Below are 22,823 nucleotides of genomic sequence, written 5' to 3' on the forward strand. Positions count from 1 at the left end.
TTGCTCACTTTCCTCTACTCTGATCATATAGAGATTTGTAGCATTTATTATTCTTCATTGACCAATAGTCAGTTTGATAAGACTAAAATGAATTGAAAGGTGATTGTTAGGCTAGAGTAATAAGAACTCAATGCACTAATGGAAAGGCTTTAATATTCAGAAAAAATATAATTCCACTTCTGTAGCATTGTGCAACGGACGATACTGCTTTTAAAAGTTTTAGACACTTAAAACTGCTCTCAAATCTTTGCATTAAAAAATCCAAAGGGAATTATGTACAAAAAATATGTTCATACAACATGACAGTGGAGTTTTGAAATGCAAAGCCAGGAATATCACAATACATTAACTCTACATCCTATGTACTTAAAAAGTCACATTACATATAACAACTGCATAATCATGCATTAATTGACAGAGAATGCCATGTAAACTTTTTTTCCTCCCAAATAGAACAAAAAAAACAAGTAGGCAGGAAATTATTTTCTTATTTTGTGGAAATGTTCTATTTCAAAAGTGTTTCTCAGAAGAACAAAATCAGAAAGCTTTCAGAAAGGCCCCAGTACAGAAGTGTCACAGATATACAAAACGCTTCCAACCTTCACCTGGCAGAAGAGACGCACCTGTAAAGGCTGTTTCACCTTTCTCCAACCAAGGACCTCAAACTCACTAGGGTGCTTTATCATACAGAACTATTTGCTGTTACAGACTGAGCATCTCAATTTCTTCAGTGGAGTCACCCTTTTTTGTATAAATGAAAAAAGTTCACTGAAGCAAGGACCTGAGTCTCACCTCAGTTAAGTGGTCTAACAAGGGGGCTACTAGCTAAAGTGTCTTTCTCTTTTCCCGGCTTGTTTTGACCGAAGTGTCACCATCCAGACTCATGTCTATTGGAAATTGAATCCCACAATACTTCATAATTTCTAGCAACTCGTATGTTCCAAAGAAACAACAACTGTATGAAATTTCTGATTAGCTGTTGATGCAAACATTTATCAGTATGTATTAATATTTGTGATCACACAGAATTTTTAATACTGCACTAGAGAGATACTTATAGAAGGTCAGCTCTAAGCTCTTAATTATATTTTATTTGTGCTACTTCTAGAACCGTGATGCATGTTTGCAGTCTTGAAATTCTCTTATGTAACCATATACAGTATGTGTATGAAGGAGAGTTAATCTGAAGGAGAGTTCTGAAGTAAAATTTAGCAGCTTTTGCACATCGAATTTCAAGCCTTAATGTTGCACTGATGTAGTTTTTGGCATACAATAAAAAATGACTTACCAGGTAAAAGGAGCTCTCTGAAGCTGGCATCCATTAATCTTTCAAAATCTTGAGTAAGATTATCCTCTATTGTATAACACTGGAAGCTGTGAGGAAAGTTGAAGAATTTTCCTCAGTCTTCAACAGGTGTTTCTTGAAGGATGTTTACGCTATCTTGTTGAAGCCTTATGTTCTTTACCGACTTTCTAGTTTTTTTTTTTTTATTTTAATTTTGATGTAAGAAAATAAACATGGATCCAGAAAGGAGAACTCTTCAGTGAACTCCAATTACAGCATAGTCAATTTTGTTTTGTCAAAAGCTACTTCCTAAAGATAGCCTAATGATTAGGTGATTAAAATACTGGAAATGTGCCTTCATCAAGTGCAGTAATATCAAGAAAAAAATTACATAAATCTTATTTTGAAAAAAAGAGCAACAACTGGCTAATAGTCTAAATATAGAAGTGACAGAACCTACAGTTTTGGATGCATTAGCAAAGAGGGATTGGTTAAGAAAAGAGCTTTTATCTTCATCCTGTCCTCTAACAATAGGTGTGGCAAAACCCCCACAAAATTTGGTACAACTACTAGCCATTACTTAATTTTCAATTTTTTTGCCAATAATGATCACTTTAAATTAAGCTTATGAACAAAGTAAGCCTGATGGCGACAATATGACGTATCTGGAGTATTCAAGGGCACACAAAATTCAAGTAAATTCCTGGAAATAAACCCATTCCTGAATTTCCATATTAACAAAATGTGTAGAAGTAAACTATAATGGACTGGTAGATGGCATCAAGTAGCTAAAGCGTCTTCTGTTAAATCAGTAGATTTGGAATTTTTCCTTCCAAATTTCGTAAACACTGGATCTACCTCAACTTAGCTGAGCCTTACCGTCTATTAGCTGAAGCTGAGTGTCTCTCTGTGTCGTTATTTTCTGTGCTTCTGAGAAGGAAGTTAATACTCACTGGATGTATCTTGTTGGGCTGCGCTAGGTTTTTTTGTTTGTTGTTTTTACCATGGATATCATGGTCGTATTTTCATGGTGACTTTCATTACTTGTATAACACTACAATTTCCAGATGAAACATGCTATAGAGTTGCACACTTGGAGATTCCTGATCTGGGCCATGGCTTAGACAAAGTACTACAGCTGACCGGATTTCTACAAGAGACGAAACTTCCCCTTCCAAGCATTATAAAACACCTGTGCACATCCAATTGCATAGGGTGACAACAGATCAAAGCAATATGACAGCGTAAGCTGCTCGATCTTTTATTGGGTGGGAGGGCAGGACAAAAGGAAGGAGGAGAGAGCTTTCAGCTTGCTCAAATTTCTAAATACAGCTGCACAATTGTCCCTGCTAGTACAAGGAACAGAACTGAACCAATTATCTGGGGGAAACACACTGAAGGATATTAATAGATGCTATACTAATTAATATTGGAACAGCTCCAATTTACATCAATATAAGCTAACTTTATGCATATTTTTCATTTAGGTATTCAGTTTCAATACTTCTGCCAATCAATCACTAATTATGAAACAACAAACAACTACAATTTTTTGTGTTAAACATTTCACAGCACTCCTGAACAGCAAAAAAAAATTTACCTAAAGAATAAGCCATTTACAATTCTGAAGCTTTCATACTTCCTAGTGCATTTTGCAAATATTTAGTCCCAAGAGCTACAGAGACATCATATATCAGCTTGTTTTTTAAATATTAATTTCATAAACTATATTGCATAGAACTACTACCTTGACTAACCAATAACTTACTTCTGTCACCATGAAATTTCCGACATGTTTTTACAGCAACAAAAACATCTTCCTTTTTCACTGGCTCTCCCTATATGAACAGAACAAAAAATTATTTTTTTGAATTGCAGGCTCTGCCTGTAACATTTTATACGATATGTATGGCCATACATACAATAAAACAGAAAATACCTTTTCATTGTACAGCATATCAAGTAGAATAGTGTACTAGTAATACACCAGAAAGTACATTTTTGTCTCTTGAAAAGAGGTCACTAGTGGTTTAAAATTCCTGAAATAACATTATTGAAATACTTTTTCCATTGATGTAGTATTCTAACATGAACTAAACCACATATTATTAGGAAAAGAGGAAAAATTAATCACTATGAGAACATGTTGAATTGTATCATAAAGAAGCTTAAATGCAACACACTAGAAATCTTTGAATTTCCTCAACTGTAATAAAATCATTTAACTACTTGTATTTGTTTTTCTTTTTGGCACCTAGAATTTTGCTCTCCTGGAACCATGGAACACTTTTTGGCCTCTGGCAACAGTTAACCCATAATATCAAAAATGTATTCTCCCAGAAGTGAAACAGATAGGTTGTACTTTAATGCAGCAAATACTATATTACATTTTATCTTTAGCCTCCACAAGTTTTAGATTCCTATCTGTGAAAAAAGATTATCTATATCTCAGTATCTCGGAGAAATGTAAGGAGAAATACTTTATAGATTACGAGCTGCTCAAACATTGTGGTAGAAAGACCCATTAAAGCATATGCGATATTTGTTTGCCAAGAAATATCCTGTGCCGTGGAAGGCTGAAAGCATATCCAAAAATAGATAAATGCCAGAAAAAACTTTTTTGTTTTTTAACTTATTGAACAATATTTTCTTAAGGTTTGAGATTTTTAAAGTCAAGTATTACGCATTTTAGTAAGAGTTTTATCGTTACTAAGCAAGTGGTATTTAAAATATGGTACTTACACAAAGTGGCAGAAAATTACTGAATGTTGTTGCACAATGATCAACCTTATACGAGTTCACATCATCTGTGCAGAACTCAGGCACTGGAGTAAGATGTGGCCCTTCCCCTTTCTGCCAAATATACAGGGCAATCTATCAAAATAGAAAACATATATCAATAATGAAACTGGATAAAAATTCTCCAGGCATACAAAGAAATCATATTACAGGACAAACCTAACAGGAAAACTGAAAAAAATGGATGCTGTAGATTTGTCCCTTAGTTGATTAACTAGCTGCATACCTTACTTCTTGCTCACATTTCTAGAGCCAGCATGTAATTTTTTTGGTATAAAACAAATTCTACCGACAGACAAGTTTTAAATTTTTTTTCATAGAATTACAATTAGTTTCATATATTTAAGCATGTCAAAACAACCCATCTAACTTTTATAAGAAGTGGTAGAGTGAATGTTTACACCTTCCTTTAAAGTAATCAAAAATCCTTATTGTATTGCTCTTTTTAAATTATTTTGATAATTTAGAATAGCTAGGCCTGTTTCATCCTACGTAGCAATTTTCAACTTTTCAAAATAGACCCATTCTCTGGTGACAATTTAAAATGCTCGAAATCAGTAATGGAACTCTGAGAAGCTGTAAAGTACAATGAAGGATAATGTAACAGATATGCTAGTAGAATCTTGTCCATTTTAAATGCAACAACAAAAAAAAGCCAGCCAAAATCTACAGGGAAAAAGGGAGAAGCAAACCAGTGATGTCTGAAGAAGATTAAAAACAAAACAAAACAAAACAACCTTTGTATTTACATTCAATTCATAATAAAAATAATATTTCAATCTGTATTTCATGACAGATCAAGAACACCTAGTCTTGCCCAACATTTCTGTTGCAATACTTTTACGCTGCTTATAACTTTGCCAGACTAAGTATTCAGGTAGGAAAGTTCTACGCTGAGTGTAGACCCAGACCAGTTAAAAGATTAACTTCATTTTATATAAAACTGTTCATAAACTTGTAAGAACAAAATTAAGTTCTTAAAAAATCTAAAAGGCAGAAAATAATATCTCAGTAAGTATGTGGATTCAGAGCGTCCCAGCTGCACCGCCGTACACTCCCGATTCCCAATGCTTAGTCACTCTTGAGGATAGGCCAAAGATGTGAAAGCATCTTTGGACAAGAGCTGTTTGAACATATACTCAAGGTGTAGGAGACCTGGGTTCTAGGTTTGCTTCCGCTGCAGTCAGAAGTTACAGCTTCTAGTTTTCAAAAGGGTGCCCACACCAACAAACCATAGATACTCTGGGACAGAGACTCTCCATGCTACCTCATGAAACTGAGTTACTGTGCAAAAAGTAAGATTCATGGAACCAACAAGACAGTGTAGCAAAGGGGAGCCTGACTCTACTGCTCAGGGAGAATGGGACTCCTCCAAGGGAGGTTCTTGACCCTGCCTTATAGCTGGAAGACTACACAAAAGCAAAGGATGGGATTTCTAAAGAGCTTCCAGTACATTTTAAGATTGTATTAGTTCAAAATTCAGCCATTCAGAATTAATGTCTATCACATGAACCAACAAAGAAGCAATGCTCCTGCAGCACAAAGAATATTTAACAATTGTAATTTAACATGAATTATTTATGAAAGTTCATAATGTGCTAAGATTTCCCACTGAATAATGAAATCTTCAATAGAAAGCCTTAGAACGGTGTGAAGCTATCATATTTCAGAAGTGAGGCTAGAGTGCCATTCTGGGTTATAGAACAGGATGACAGACTGTTCCTAAAACAATGGAAATGGATTTACAATAAAAAGACAAAAAACATTCTTAGTCTTAGTCCTAGTTCAAATCTAATGTTGGATATACAAAAAAAAAAATCCATTATTCACTTACAGTTTTGAATAAGCATCAGGGAATATGCTATATATTGTGCAGTTAACAAAAAATCTACCAAAAAAAAAAATCTACAAATGAGCAGCAGCATGACAAGAATCCTTTACCAAGGATGGAATGTGATACAAATGTTACGGATATAAGAAACAGGAACTCGGAAGGTAGTAGGGTGTAAAAAACCTGATACAGAGTACAATAAAATACCAAGGACTAGAGGCACATGTTATTAGGACTCCGTCAAACTAAAACTTTTCTTAAAACATTTGTCATCCTTCATAAATTTAAACATTACAGACAATCATTAAAGATCAGAGATTATATACTTTGATTTGTTGTCAATCTTGATTCACACGAGAAGGACATAGAGATAAAAATGATTTAAGAAGGGGAAGATGGCGATTTATAAAATAAATGAGGGGGAATGGAACTGTCTCTAGGGAGACATGAGACTGTGCAGAAAGAATAACTACAGGGCTGAAGTAGGTTATCAATGGCAATAAATTTGAAATGAAACGTATGCAAAGAACTGCTAACAGAATAAGAAGTGGATGGAAGTAATTTTGCCAGTCGAGTGATCAATTGTTTTTCATTAAGCAATCTGTGGCACATAAAAGAAATATCTGCTAACGAATTTCTTTTTTTTTATGACACTGTGTTTAGAGGCTTTGACAGCGCTGAGGTAGACTGGAATATTGGGAAAATGCAAATGACTTTCAGGTAACTTACAAAAAGAAGATTAACAGTGTGAAGCCCAAGGTCTTGCATTTAGAAGAATTAACAAGAGGAAAGAAACAGCTTGTTGGCTTGTTTCACGTAGCAAAATGAAAGCTGAGAGGGATCCAATTGCTTTTGAGAAATACATCAGTCAAGGAGGGGAAACTATGTGAAAGAATAGTGTTGGCAGAAAACCAAATTAATTTAAATATGCTACCAATTTATAAATATACTGGAGATTTATGTTGGAAATGAGGAGGCTTATAACAATTAAAGAATAAAGATCTGGAACAGCAACCGTAGTTTTAAGTAAGGTGGGCTTTTTTCCTGGGCTGACTTTCAGAAGTTTTAAAATTTATAGCCGACTTTCAGAAGTTTTAAAAAAATTAAAACAATTCAACATCACTCATAATTTCAGGCCAAAATCAGCAAGCTTATTCCAGATTCATCCTCCCCTTCCACCCTGGTTCAGGAGTTCACTTTGGTGACAGTAGAAAACCCTGGGCTGTACAAACATTTTGAAGGCAGAAAAAATAAAAAAGCTTCAGAAAAGGTAGCACTGATCTTCTTTCAGATCTCCCTACTCCTTTCTTCTCACATTCCTTTCAGTCAACTCACTTATTCTCTGAAAGACCTAGTAGCTACCTTTTAAAACTGTTGCAAACCAGAGGCCAAAAAAAAAAAAAAAATTCCAGACTTCCAATTTGCCGAGTTGATTGTTTACACAACAGTTTGGTTTAAATGGCTTGAGGAAATTAAGTCCATCATATCTAGAGCTCTTAGAGTCTGATTTGGAAAGTGAGTGAGGCTGGCTAGTATCTGAGATGCTATTAATGTCAGCTTAAGCTTCATGGATTGGAAGTCTCTCTCCTTCTTTACAGAGCAAAGATAGAAGATACCTTACTGTATACAACCATGTATGTATTCATATATGAATGCAATTTTATTCATGAATTCTTCTATGCTTGAAATATAAAGTATTACAATATTCTAAAGGAAAGGAAAGAAATTAAACATGCCATTGCAGTCAAACTTTTTAGCAACGTCTAAGAAAAATCTGTTATTTCCATTATCATTTATCACCATTCAAATATACAGATTTGAGACAATTTTTTCTTTCATCACATCACTGCTTACCTCATGCTTTAAATCTATTGTAAAGTCTGACTTGAGTGGTTCACTTTTCAACTTCTTTGCAAGCCTATACAATTAAAGATGAAGAAATTTACTCAAAAAAAAATTTAAAAAAAAATCAATCAATCACTAGTGTATGCAGTAAAGTGTGGCTGGTATTATTAACCATCTTGTAAGGCGGGGCGCGGGGGGAACATTACACTTCTGTATTTATTGCCCCAAGAAGCACCTTATATTTCTTTTCCATATAAATTTATTTTTTCATCTGAGCACAGTGTGATGATGTTAATACTGGTTTTCAGCACACACATTTTGATACATTCTTCCTGCCCAAGAAGAAAGTTCTCATCTGAGTAGATGGAGAGTCTGGCATAACATTTTCAACAGATTAAAAGCAGCAGTGCGTTTGAAGCTCAATATCGATCAACATCTCAAACCACACAATATTCTCTTTTCGTGTATTCCAAAGAACAGTATTTAGGCACCTTCAATTTATGAAAACATAAATCCTTGCTACAGCAAGATGCATTCAACTTCTGAAATCTATGAACTTTTCAAATCTCATTTACAAACTAAGCATCTAATCTGAAATAAACATCTAGGTTGTCTTTATAACATGAGAAACACTTCTAGAGGGCAATGTAGTCAGTGTAAGATCCAAGAATAAAACTGCTGTCTCGGGGAGAATACATTTTTAAAATGACAAGAGATGGTATTGAATTAGTTGAATGACTAGTACTGGGCAACTATTAGCTAGCTGACATGATGTTAACTTTTAGATAGGCAGAGTGAAGCAAAATAAATCACATGCACATCAATGATACAGAAATCTGTTTCTGTACCTTAGCCTACTAAAGAATTCTCCAGTGTTTTTTTAATAATAGTTATGCTTGGAATGTGCAGAACAAGGATGAAATGAAGTTTTATCAAAGGAGTGTTTTCTGGGTAGGTTTATAGTGGCAGCACAAGTCTATGCAGGCATACCCAGAGCTAGTTGTACACTACTGTGCCTGGTTGAATGTCTTGCTACGCACCTTAGATCCTCAAACTAAAGTAGACTTACATGTATCCGCATGGATGCTGCTAATATAGGTGGCAGCAGCAAAAGCTCAGTGTAGGCTCTGAAGTCAAATCCATGAGAAGCCAGCCTGCACTGGTTGAGTACATCCCAAGCTGTCTGCCATACCTAAGCTGCAATCAGCAGCTTCAATTCAAAGACAGCTCAAAATTAAAATTTGACTTTGCATATCTATGTGATTTGCAATAAGACCTTCAACTGTACTGCAGGAACCTTCATCTTTTATAGAAAATATTAATCCATATGAAATCATAACTCATTAAGACAGTATTGATTAGCATCTAGACAAATTGTATAAATTAAACATTCTTAATTACTATCAATAAACAAGAAGTGATTAAAAATTCAATTCTTACTTGTTAACAAGTGGAATGCTAAGTGCCCAACCAGCAGCAAAATCTGGAAATTTAAAGACTGTAGGATTTTCAGCAAAGGCATAATGGTGAATTATTGTAGATTCTTCATCATATAATGCTTTACCTAAAAACCACTCCTGTAAAGGAATATAGGAAACAATTTTGTTCATCTACAGCATCCTTTTAGTGAAGATGACGACTGCATTCATGCTGAATAAAGCAAACCTGAAAACAAAAACAAGGGAAGCGTATTGTTCACAATAATCCAGACAAAAATTGTACTTGGTAAGAAATGAAACTAAAGGCAGTTCTCTGAATTCAAATACACACTGTATTTTCAAACTCCAGCATATTCCTCCCTGGATTCCACCTGTTCAAAGAGCACTGAATCCCAGATTCATAGAAGGGTTGAGGTTGGAAGGGTCCTCTTGAGATCTTATAGTCCAATCTCCCTGCTCAAGTAGGGTCAGCCAGAGCAGGTTGCCCAGGACTCTGTCCAGTCATGTTTTGAATACACTCCACAACCTCTCCGGGCAACCTGTTCCAGTGTTTGACCGCCCAAGCTGACTACTGACTAGACAAGACACTCAAAAGTGATGCATTCAAGAACTTTATATATATCCAATTTGTATTTTCCTCTGTCTAGCCTCTTTTACATTAGGGAAGTTAAAAAGCAAATACATTTTAAATCCCTTGATCTTCAAAACAGTTAAATGAAGAAGGTCCCAAGTATGCATTTGTAAAGCAAAAAATAACGCAGTAGTATTAGAGTTTTAAATAAGTGTTTAAGAATTTACTACTGCCTCTGTTGTATCTGAAAATAATTAACAGACTTAAATACTACTTCTTTAACATTACTGTCATTTATCTTAATCTTTCTGTTTAGAATGGATTTAAAACAAGTATACCCCCAAATTTTCGCAGAATAAGGACTGTAATGAAGCGAAAAAAGAATATATGTGTATATACATAATTTAAAAAAAAAAATATAAAATGCTTTTCAGGCCTACAAGTACAAACGATGAATCAGAATTCTGAATCACCTTAATGGTTATATTAAATCTTTAAAGTGTGAAGTTCTTGGCATTATGACAGTAACTCAGGCTTTTCTTTTTCCTGACAATTTATCAATTCCTGACAATTCATCACTAAAATAGATTCTAAGTTAGGGCAACTTTTTTCACAAAATATTCTCTTTCTCCATACTCCCTGCCATATTTGATTTTTTCCCTCCTTTAAAGGGGCAGCTATCAGCAACAATGAAAAATTCCTTCAAGACATTAGCACAGTTCACACACTTCACACGAGAGAAATAAATAATTCACACAAAATTCAAGACAAATGGAAAATACTCAAGCAAAGGTACTGTAGAAACATCCGGCCAAAAAAAAAAAAGGTCTAACCCCAAGAGGATCCTGTGTCTCAGTAGCCATCTTTCTAACTCCAAGCAGATGTTGCTATATAGACTGAGCTAAATTTTATAGCTCCCCAGAGTCAATGAGGAGCAATGAGTGAGATTTGGCCAGGGCGTGGCAGAGTCAGCAAACAGCCGAAGAGAGGTCTGGATGCACCAGGAGACATCTCCAGCCAAAACCAACTGGCTGAGCCTGGCAGGAGTACGCAAGCGTGGCTGCCCCAGAGGACATTCAGCCTGGCAACGCCCCGGCTCCCAGCCAGGACTCAACCTGGCTCCCCAAAAGGCAATAAAAGGGCAGCCCTCAGGAGCTACCAGGGATGCTTGTCTTGCCGCACACCCGGAGTCAAAGCTATGGGGTGCTGCCTGCTTCAAGAACCCCACCTCTGCAAGCATGGCCAAGACCCATATAAGCAACCACAAGTCAAAGATATGGGATACCACCCCTGCCAGGGACACTGACTTTACGAGGGACTGATGCAAGTGTAACATGGTATGCATGTGTATGTATATGTGTGAGGCGCTGAGTGCATTTCCCATGAATTCTACATGTTTCTCCCCTCTACTTCCATCAGCTACTCTCAATAAAACTAAATTGAATATATCTTGTACTTGATTAGTGACTTCTTCAAGTAACACAAATGCTGAAAACTTGTTTGCTCCTATAATCCCCATGTGCCTCCTGAGGCTGAGAGGTAGGTGTTCAGGAATCTGTTGAGGAAACAGCCAAAATTAAACTGACACTACCCAATATATGGAGAAGGCAAGGGTGGAGATTTTTTCCCACTCTTTTTTTAACCACCTTCATAGGAGTTCCTACCTGGTACCTACTTACTCAGCCTTTGATTTATACCTTCATTCACAACAGACCGTGTTTTCTCCTTCCTTTATTGGAAGGATTAATAGTGTTCACTGGAAGGATTAAAAACCAAACAAAATATTGGGAGGTAAAAGAAAATGGGCAAACATAACAATTTTTATGCACAAAGATGATTGCCTTGAAAGAATCAAAATAATTCTTTAGAAGCATTTGTGCACACCATTTTTTAACTCTTTTAGGGCCTCCAAGGCTTCAAAATGTTCATAACACAAGTACTATTTCTGTTTCAGAAATAGTTAATAAATAGTAACATTTTAATATGACAGTACCATCTGCAGACAATTTTTTTCTGGACTTTCACTTTGTTATGCTACAGAGTGGAAAAAAAATCTTTACTTATTCTAATTTTGCATGCTAATTTTTACACCAAAACAATCTATGGATTAAAAAAAAAACAACCTTACTTTCCTTTCTCTATGAAACATAGAAAATTAAACCCATACATATACCTTCCTCAGGCTTTCACATAATATTATTTCTGGCAATATTAAGCCACAAATCACAGTGAAGGCATTCAGGTTACAGCCAATACTCTCCAAGCTTATTTGGTCATAATATTGTTTATTTACTACCCTGATATGTAGGACAAGTCAATCTGTGCAGGCTGGCTTTACAAGATTAAATTAGTTATATGTGAAGGAACTTATAAAGTAATTTAAGGAATGATGGTAATCAAATTTCATATAGGCAAAAAAGTGGATTAAAAAAAAGAATGTGATTTATTGCATTATGGATAACTACCATCCACCAGATCAGTTAATACATTGTGCTTAAAAAATGGCAAAAATCACCTAAGAGCACTCCAAAGTCTTTATAACACTTTAAACTAATAGCTGAAGGAATGTGATGCAACAAAACTCAATACCAGACCTCAGGGAGGGCAGAGGTGACTTTACCTAACTTCCTAATCAAGTTTATTCTACCCACTCACTTTTGTATCCACTTACTCACAAATACCAAGACAAGTGCGCCCAATTCATCTGTTCAAGACTTGTGCCTGACACGGAGGACAGGAGATTTCAGCTGTCACATCCCCACTGTGTCTTACTACAACATCCTATGAGTTCTTATAATTCTCAAAGACAAACTGTTCTTTAGACAGATCTTTTATACCCTTTAGGTATCAACAGCTACTAAGTCATTGCTGCCCATCAGCTTGGTTTAATCATTCTGGATATCTTTGGGGCTGTAGTTTATCATCCTGTTAGGATGACAGGAAGAGGAGTGGCACATACAATTTGGTCTAACCTTGCTGCCATCTTCCATTATGAAAGCACAGGTTGAATCAATCTGCTGTTGAAACACAGAATCACAGAGAGGTTGAGGTTGGAAGGGACCTCTGGGGATCATCTGGTCTAGCTTTCCCTGCTCAAGTCCAGGACCACGTCCAGATGGCTTGTGAGTTATCTCCAAGGATGGAGACTCCACAACCTTTTTGGGCAATCTGTGCCAAAGCTCGGTCACCCTCACAGTAAAAAAGTGTTTCCTGATGTTCAGACATAATTCACCATCTGAGTGCTTGCCTTGAGGTCTTTATGTAAATCAGATATTCCTCACTGTTTTTTAGTTTTACTGCAGTCAATGTCCTTGGTTATCAGTGCAGGTCATTCTCTTAACATTCCTCCACAGTCCCTTATGATGCTTCCACACATCTGTTTTCACTCAATATTACATTCGTATCAGTCTCAATAGTTCTGTTACTAATCTCTGCATATCCAGACTGAAAAGCTGCAGATTCATCACCTATTCACATGCCCTTTGTAGACCTTTTATTGTGATTAATGTATACCAGCTTTTTATTATGCAGACTGCTGACATTTTAGAATGAATAATGAATGAGCTCATTCTGGTCTAACTTATCTTAAATTTTGTGACTGATGGACTACTACTGTATATAGGGAATCAGTAACAGACTGTTACACTAAGATGACGATTACTATGTACAAAAGCAAAACATTTTATTTTCCTTTTAATGCAGGTTGGAACATAATTTGTTATTGTAATAGAATTTACATGTAATGCAAAGAAGAGACTAAAACTGGTATAAGGGCAGCATCAATTTTTATGTTTCTATTCTGAGAACATCAATTAGGAGTAGGTGTTTCTGAAAAAGAAATAAATGGATATTCCAAAGGCCTGAATATATTCAGTCAGCCATTTTGAAGACAGAGTGTTTAAAAAACTGTAAGATCTCTGTATTATTATTATTACCATTATAGAAAAGAATTGTGAGAAAACACAACAAGGCCATGTGCCTGCAAAAGAAGTAAATATGCTAAAGGAGATTTTGGCTTCTTTTATTCCAGGCAAAGGACAGACATCAAGCTGAATTTTCTTCTGAATTTTTCTTTTGTTCTGCAAGTCTTTTTGCGTTGTTTCTTTTGCAGCAGGTAAAGAAAACTGTCTTATCACCAAGACAGTTCAGAAACAGAATGCAAATAAAAAACCCTACCATATTAGATCAGAGACAGTTAGTCAAACGAACATCAGTCATTCTGTCTCATGATAATCAGAACTGATGACAGACAGGAAAATGGGGAGAGGGGACCACACAGCAGACTATATTCATCTTTTTACTGATGCTACATCATTTTCAGGCTATCCACAGAAGGATTCTTTTCTCTGCTCAATTTTAACAGTTCTTCAATGGCTAGACAGGCACTCACTGCTTCATGTTAAATACCTTGCTCTCTCTCAGTCTCAGCAACAGAAATCTATCCCCCTATTTTAAGCTGTTTGGATACATCTTTTCCAATGTTTGGAGCTCTGAGCCATCCAGGCAGTGTTATAAAATTAAATTCTGGACCACAGAAACTGTTCCGTAACTAGGAATTCTAAAATTCTGTATTTATAATTTTGTACTTAAAATGATTCCACGTTTCATCTAAAAACCCATTCAAGCATATTCAAAAGAAAGTTAAATATCTAAATTTTTATTTCACCTTAGACCCGTCAAATCTTCCAAGTGTTTCTAGCAGCTTTACAACTTGTATTCTTGTATCTTCTTCACAGAAGAAAATCCAGGAGGAGTTCCTACCATACGTAATAGAGAAGCTAACAAAAGAAATTAACATTTTACTAATAAACTGGCTTATGAACAGAATAATAGATTCAACCCACATTCCCCAAATATAAGTACTTTGCAATTAATTATTCATTTACACAGAAAAACAGAAACTTTTACTACTAACTTAGAATTACATATCAAAGGACTACAGTGAATGGATAAAGATACTGCCTCTGCTGCTATCTATATATATAGCACCAGTTATTCCAGAAAGAAGGGAATAGAGATACATAAAGAATGTCCATTGAGAAATGTATAGGTACGACAGGTCTAATAGCCACCTATGAATTCAGAAATTTATAGATAGCAGTTTAAGTTACCTTCTACTCTGTACCTCAACTGTCTTCCAAGGACCCCCACTGTTGCGCATCTAACACCACCGCAACAATCATGAAAATGCCTAATGACAGGTTTTCTCACAGCTGTTTGACACTCATCATCACCAATCTAAAAACTTCATTAGCTTTTTCAGTACAGTGAAACTACACAGACTGAAGGGACTCCCCTACCTTCCTCAAAGCTAACACTATCTCAGTGCAGGATTCCTGACTCCTTCAGAAAATTCTCATTCCTTATTTCTCTTCTCCTCCCAGCTTAATTCTTCCGTTACCTAACAAAACAAAGCCTTATTAATTCATGACATCCTAATAGAAAAAACCCCCAATCTTTATTTGTCCAGTTTCCTTTGCATAGCTTTTACGTTGATTTAGTTAAACAAATCATCCGAGGAGCGGGATAAGAAAATTAGCACCCATGAACATCATGGATTTCTTCCTCTACAGCATTGTCTACTGACAAAATCAGCAATGAAAATAAACAGCAGAAATGTAAGACAGCAAAAGTAAGAAAAAAGGGTGATAGGATCATTTATGTTTTAGGGAACGGTATTTGCCTAAAAAAACAAATCCAAAAAACCAAATCCACTATCTGAGAAATACTTATGCTAGAACATGTGACACCTGCCTCTGCAGATCTTTTAGTTACATGCTAGAAGCACCAGATGGTTGCCAGGTGCTAAACTAATTCAGTCTTTTTTCATGTGGGACAAGTCATTGTGCTGGTTTTGGCTGGGGTAGAGTTAATTTTCTTCATAGTAACTAGTATGGGGCTATGTTTTGGATTTGTGCTGAGAACAGTGTTGATAACACAAGGATGTTTTAGCTGTTGCTAAGCAGTGCTTACACAGAGTCAAGGCCTTTTCTGCTCCTCACCCCATCCCACCAGCGAGTAGGCTGGGGGTGCACAAGAAGTGGGCAGGGGACACAGCTGGGACAGCTGACCCCAACTGACCAAAGGGATATTCCATACCATATGACATCATGTTCAGCATATAAAGCTGGGAAAAGAAGAAGGAAGGGGGGGGATGTTCAGAGTGATGGCGTTTGTCTTCCCAAGTAACCGCTACATGTGATGGAGCCCTGCTTTCCTGGAGATGGCTGGATACCTGCCTGCTGATGGGAAGTAGTGAATGAATTCCTTGCTTTGCTTTGCTTGCGTGCGTGGCTTTTGCTTTACCTATTAAACTGTCTTTATCTCAACCCACGAGTTTTCTCACTTTTACCCTTCTCATTCTCTCCCCCATCCCACCGGGGAGGAGTGAGCGAGCAGCTGTGAGGGGCTTAGTTGCCGGCTGGGGTTAAACCACGACAGTCATCTTCCTATAAAGCTACCCTTCCTCTGTTTCTTGCAATGGTATTTGATTATTCACTGCTTTCTGCTTATGATACTTAATCTGCTAAACTATAATAGCCAGAAGAACTCACGATTCATTCATCCTTTTAGTTCATAAAAGTATACACTTGTTGCCTGAAATCTGGGCAACTTGTTGCCATTCAGGCAAGCAAACAAGATACAATCAGCTATATCAATGCAAACAAGATACAAGACACTTCCTAGCTGTTCCTTCTAAAACTTGCCAAACAAGTACAGAAAGGGTATCAGATACCCTCATGTTTTTAAATATGTACAGTATTCAATGCCCTGTGAAGACTGAAGGCTTTTCTCTCACACTTTAGTGCTCAGCTAGAACTTTAGGAGAGAAATATCTGGATTTATACAAAAGGAGGTGGGTGAAGGGCAAGGAGAAAACACTAGAATGACCCCCACAAAATGAATTACTGCATCTTGTGAATACAGCACATACAAGTCACAAAAAGAATGATCTGTTCATTCAGCTATTGATGGACAAACAGAATGATTTTCAAGGCTAAGTATTTAAGACCTGCAGAGAGTCTTATGTAGACCTCAAAGCACACAAATTTGGAGTGGCAAGGAGCTATTGAAGATACTCAGGTAAGATCCAGTTTCAGGGTAATAATTTAAAAAAGGGATTTCTTCTCTGCTTAATGAACATGGTTACTGAGAAGAAATGTAGTGGGCCTTCTGGAGACAGTACAGGTACTGTGTCATAAGACATCCATTGATGTCTTATGATTACATCTTCTGAAATGAAGTATTTTGTCCAAGTTAACTTGTGCCCAAGAACTAAAAATTAAGAATTGTCGTAACTGTTCAGAGGCCTCCTTAAAAATGCTGACAACTACAGAACTGAGGAAAGCCATTCTTCTGAAAGCAGTTTTCAGATAAGAATGCATCTAAAATCACAATTCCGAGCATCATCAGCTGCTGCAGGATGGGCTGATCTCCCTTCCTCCTCTTCTGTCCTTTGAGAAAACTAAACAGTACGAGCCTCACAGCTACACACTTCTAAACTACTCCATGTCTTCATTCTGCCAAAAGTGGTACGTGAAACAGTAGACACAAGGAAATTCATATTCTAGAATTCTCAAGATGGAAATCCTCTACTTAAAATTCCTCTTCTGCTTTATCACACAAATGAGCATTTCTATTTTTGCTTCTGAGTTTTGCTATCTTGTAAGAGCTGTATCTGTAAACAGATATAAATAATTCAGAAGAGGAACCACTAGGTCATTGAAACAGGAGCTAAGAAGGAAGAACAAAGATGATTGATAGTTGGAACATCATCTTCCAGTTTTTCAATTTATTTTAATTCTCCTTTCGCTTCTTTTCACAGTTTACATGTATCTCAAAGATAGCTGCTATACAAGCACTATTTTGATGTTTCTACACACACAGAAAGCAATAGAAGGCAGAAGGAAAAGCATTCCATCCTGCAACCACTCTGATGCGAAAACGTCGAACCAAAACAGAAACATCCTTCTGAGTAACTCTAATAAATTATATCAACTCAATTAAACCTCAAGATGCTGCAGAGCCTCTGGCATCAATTTCAAATAAAAGTTTTAGGCAAAGGATAGCCTTCAGCACGACAGAGCTTTAGGACTTTCTGAAACAAGAATCATTGCTTCCTGACAGTTTTCAACGTACTACCATGTAAATGCAGCACGTCTTCCTTGAAGCCATCTGCATAAGCTAATAAGAAAAGATATTTGAGATTACCTGACCATGAAAACTGGCCATATAAGCTTCTAAAAAGATGTTGAAACCTACACCTTTTCACTACAGAGGCATACTACCTCTTAGAAACACTGTAAGCAACGAAAGATAGAAACCTCAAACAGGTATTGTTATCTATTTTAAAAAAATTGTTTATCTACTTCATTCAGCTAAGTAATCTGAAAGGTCAAAAGTTCTAAAATACCTCACACCTTACACTGTGAGAAGTGGGGACCAAATAGGAAAATACACATTTAAAAATGGTATTTCTTTTGACTAGTTTACTTCCCTAATAATTTTAAAACCCACAACAGTTTGAAGAAGGTAGTCGTTCAGTTACATTATATTATTGTTGTTCTTTTATTTAAAATAGCTTTCTCTGATTTAATGAAGTTTAACAGAAAATTGCTTTGGAAAAACAAAAAAAAGTAGAGTAAGAAGGTGAAAAGATAAGGTTGCGACTCTCATTCAAAAACTTTTTTTCTGAAAAAAAGAGATCGGAATAATTAATATTTATATTCTTGGTTACAAAAAATTCTTAAAATGACTGGCATTCATTACACTTACTCTCTCATTAACGGTAATATTGTCCATGCACCTTCGTGCCCATCCATCTGATGAATAAGCAGAACCGTAGGTAATTCCTTTAAGAAAAATAAAAATATTCCCATTAAACTTGAATTATATGCACTTTTTTCCCTAAACACCAATTAATCTTAAAAAAATTACTCTGGAATGACTACTTAGTTCTTCATTGTTTTTTACTGGCAAGTAGTCCTGCAGAATAGATGACTTAGAGTGGTATGAAACAAGGTGGCCTGCAATTTAGGGAAAGTGCTTATTCCAACTCATGATTTCTTAATTCTCTATTAGATATAAAGCTAATACACTTCAAGTTAAATGTTTTGTATAAGTCCCATGTAATCAATTAAGCAATATATCATACTCTTCTCTTTACCATATCATAAAATCCCATACTGTAAAGAAAGACTTATAAATAATGTAGGGTATTCTACAAAGGCTTCCATTGGACAATCACGTTACACAGAGCTCACGAGAGAATTCTAACACTCTTTACTTTGCTGAGTTCAGCTTTGACCTGTCACACTAACATCATGACAAAAACCCATGGGTTTATGCAAAAATCAAAATAAGGGGTTAGCATTTTTTCTTCCCGAAAAATCAAAGCAGCTTCTTACAAAGGAAAATCTTTTCATATATTTCTTTGCTCTTTCGTTACTTGAAATCTCTTCGGTGTGGCAGATCCTGATGTCTAGCTGACAAGCTATCATTCTGGGGTAGTGCCCAAGAAAACACCCTTTAAACATGGCCCTCTGATAAACCAAACTGCATAATTTATTCACTAGTTCGTACATGTAAGAGGTGGGAGAGATATATATCCCATAATATATAGGCAGTATCTTACTCCATTGATTTACTACATTTACAAGTACAATTCTCTACTGCAGCGTCATTAGGGTCTCAACCACCTCACAAACGTCTAAATCCTTTGATTTAGGTAATTGCATTAGTACTGAAGCAAAAAACGTCCTGCCAGAAAAGCCTAACCTACCAGTTTAGATAAACTTTCTCACCATCTAAGTACATCCCAATACAACAATTAACCTAACAAAGCACTGGTGGTGTTAATTCACTTTAACACAAATAACTTAATACTAGCAGGTAAATGATCCCACACTTCCATTATACAAACTGTTAAGTTTGTGATTGAAGGCTCAACACCATAAACACAAAGCAGCACAGAGGAACAGTAACGGGATAGAGACCCCAATAATGTAATTGGAGAAAACTGAGCACCCTGACCCAGCTCCCCCCAGGGCTGTCCCAGGGGAGCCATAAGCCTATCCAGGTGTGACACTCACCAGCTCAAGGGAAGGGAAGGGAGATGCTCCCCGCTCACCTTACAGTCTGACAGGGGGTTACTGCCTACAGGAGCATGGGACTCATTATGGGTTTCAGGGGAAGAGCACTTTGGGATGACACAAAACTTATTATGAGATGCTTAGGGAAGATGAAAGGCCAGGAAAAGAGACATCAGGGTGGTTTGAGGAGGAACAACCATTGGTAAACACAAGGAAAAAAGGGGTTGGTCACTTGAAACTTGCTGGTGAGGACACTTGTCTGGCCATGCCCTGCATTGAATTGCTGCAGTCTGTCCTGTTTTCTCCTTAAATTCCATTTCTAACTCCTGGGCAGGAGGGTCTGTGTGTCTGTATGTATTTGGAGGTCTGAGTGCCTGCAACTGGAGAGGGGACCATGAGTCATAGGGTGCACACACGTGTGCTGCCAGAAACTGGGGAGAGTGGGGTGCGTGCATGTTGTGTGGGTGTGTGTTTCAGTGTGTGTAATTGCTCGTGAGCATCACGCTGGACTAGGAGTAGGAGAAGAGGCTTGGGAGCCCAGTATCAGAGCAGCCACAAGTCTGAGGCAGACACTGGGGAGACCAAGGGGCCTGACAATTGGTTACTGGAAGAAACAGGAGGTCCCAGCTACAGGAGAGCCTCTGGGGTGCAAGGGTCAGCTACTGGTAGGGTTGTAAGTCCACCAGGTACCAGAAAGACCCATTTGCATGTGTGTCTGTGCATGAGGCAACAGGGAGGCCAAGAGTCAACTACTGGATACATTGAGTGTCTAAAGCTACCGGGAGGATCCACAGTTTGTGCACGTGTGCATGTGGGTGTGCAGGAGCAGGGCCAAGCACCAGCAACTGGAAGGGAGTTGCGAGCCACACAGTAAGTCTCACATGCCCATGTGCTGGCAACTGCAGAGACCAGGGACGCGAGACCAGCGGCTGCATAGACTGAGTGTCAAAGGACCAGCTACTGGAGGCATTCATATTGTAGATATGTGTATTTATGTATACATATGCCACAAACAGGCTTCCATCCTGACCAGGTGAAACAAGGTCGGGCCATTGGTGCAGTCTGTGTTTGTGAGAGCGCTGTGGTTTCTGTGTTGATCTCTGTGGATGACGACGTATATATGTACACATAGTGTGTGTATGCGTGCATGTGTGCCTGTTGGGAACACATGCTCAGCCTTGCTACTGGCTGGACCTGGGGACATGGAGCTGCAGCAAACTCGCCTGTCAGGTTAGCGGATCCGGCAGCTCCTAAGACAAACCATCTTGATCTCTCAAGGGCCTAATTGCTTTCCACTTACATCATGCATATGCCAAACATTTTCATTTGTTGAATGCTTCTCATGAATATAAGCCAATTCCATTAACATAAAATTCACACTTAAACACAAAAATAATTTATTCTCTAAGAAAAGCTGTAAGATAAAGTTCACACTGCTTGCTGACTCTGTCAAGTTTATTTTAAGTCCTTTTTAAGGGCAGTTAAGCATAGCACCTAGAAATACATAAAACCTCCAAACTTCATACGCTAAAGACGACATCTCTATCACTCTAAAGAATAACCATGTGTCTCAAGAGTGTGTTAACCCTATCAAAAAATAACGATCTACTGTTTCTAAAAATATTTATGCTATTGTAAATTACCCAAATTGAAAAGAAACAATGCCAAAACTCTAATTTGGAACAGGATATTCACCTGCATCTAAAATATCAGCAGTTCTGATTTGTGGTTCTAGTTCAAGCCAATCTATCAAATATGTTTCTGATTAGTTCCAATTTATTGCAAAAACCAAAGAAGTCCAGAGGTTTTTAGTGGGAGTGGCAAATCTTAGTAACAGTGTGCTCAACATCTGGTATTTCACTAAAACATAACCACTTCACAGTAAAACCATAAAAATATGTTTGCTTATGGGATTGCAGATAGGAAGATAAAAGGGCAAACCTCTGTCTTTACAAGAACATTTGTTTTTACAAGCGTATAAACCCTGCAGTTACACTAGTATTTGTATGTGGCCATGTATTTCATGTACAATAGGAGCCAGACAGAGATAAAAGTAGTTAATAATAATATATTCAGTGTCTATATCACACTAAAGGCTGACGTTGTATTCATTTTAGATACAAATGACATTTGCCCATGCAAAAGGTATGAAGTAAATTACATATATGTACCATATACTCAGGTATCTCCTCTTTAACAAAAAAAACCCCAACTCTTTCCTTTGTGCAGATCAAAGAAGTGATAATAAAGAAAAAGCCCTCTTTCTTGAGCTAATCTGATACTTTTGCAAGGTATCTTTTCGGCATTCTCATAAGCCTGCCCTCTTTCTCTATCCAACTTCCTTAAAACATGAAAATACATGTCCTGCATATACCTTTCCTTCCACTCATCTCTAACAACGCATCAATTCTGATTTCATAAAGGAGATGCTTAAAAAACACTGTACAGGTAAAATAGCCTCTTCCAAAAATACAGGAGGATCTCTGTTGCTTTTCCTTTCTCATTTTATGTATTGTCACTCTGAAACTAGTGGAACTGGGCTGACCTATTCATTTTATTTATTCTACCTTCAGTACAAGACAGAAAAAAAGCAAAAAATACCTGATGTCAGCTTTGGGGAGTGAAAGGGCATGTGCAGGCTAGCTCATCAGGGCATGGCTAGTTAGTCAAGGTAGTGATAAGTAACTTACACACTGTGTCTGTGTATCTCATAAAACTCTCCCACAAATGCATCCATACCCTGTACTGTATTCACTGGTTATTTTATCTCGAAACTATTGTTTCCACAGTTACACAGCCCATATGCTTTCACACATATTAACACTTTACATACGCCACAAGTCAAATTTAATCTAAATAAAATACTTTAACCACTTTTGAAGACCAAGAAACTACCCTCCCCACTTTCACAATTGAGCTGACTTTTAAAGGGCAAAACCAAAAAATTGAATCACTTGTGGTC

The 22,823-nt window shown here is 37.0% G+C and overlaps 1 protein-coding gene across 2 annotated transcripts in view; it reads right to left on the reverse strand.

The window, feature by feature from the left end:
* B3GLCT (beta 3-glucosyltransferase) overlaps positions 1-22,823 on the reverse strand; it is a 71,184-nt gene that overhangs the window by 13,290 nt on the left and 35,071 nt on the right. For both annotated transcript variants that reach the window (XM_075139825.1, XM_075139824.1), the window contains 6 exons: positions 18,546-18,622; positions 14,437-14,548; positions 9,201-9,337; positions 7,770-7,833; positions 4,028-4,159; positions 3,054-3,123 (listed from right to left, as the gene is read on the reverse strand). In XM_075139825.1, the coding sequence (XP_074995926.1) occupies positions 3,054-3,123; positions 4,028-4,159; positions 7,770-7,833; positions 9,201-9,337; positions 14,437-14,548; positions 18,546-18,622 (592 nt within the window). The remainder of the gene's footprint in view (positions 1-3,053; positions 3,124-4,027; positions 4,160-7,769; positions 7,834-9,200; positions 9,338-14,436; positions 14,549-18,545; positions 18,623-22,823) is intronic.

The sequence above is a fragment of the Calonectris borealis genome, chromosome 1 (genome assembly GCF_964195595.1).
Source record: "Calonectris borealis chromosome 1, bCalBor7.hap1.2, whole genome shotgun sequence".
In the NCBI taxonomy this organism is placed as follows: domain Eukaryota; kingdom Metazoa; phylum Chordata; class Aves; order Procellariiformes; family Procellariidae; genus Calonectris; species Calonectris borealis.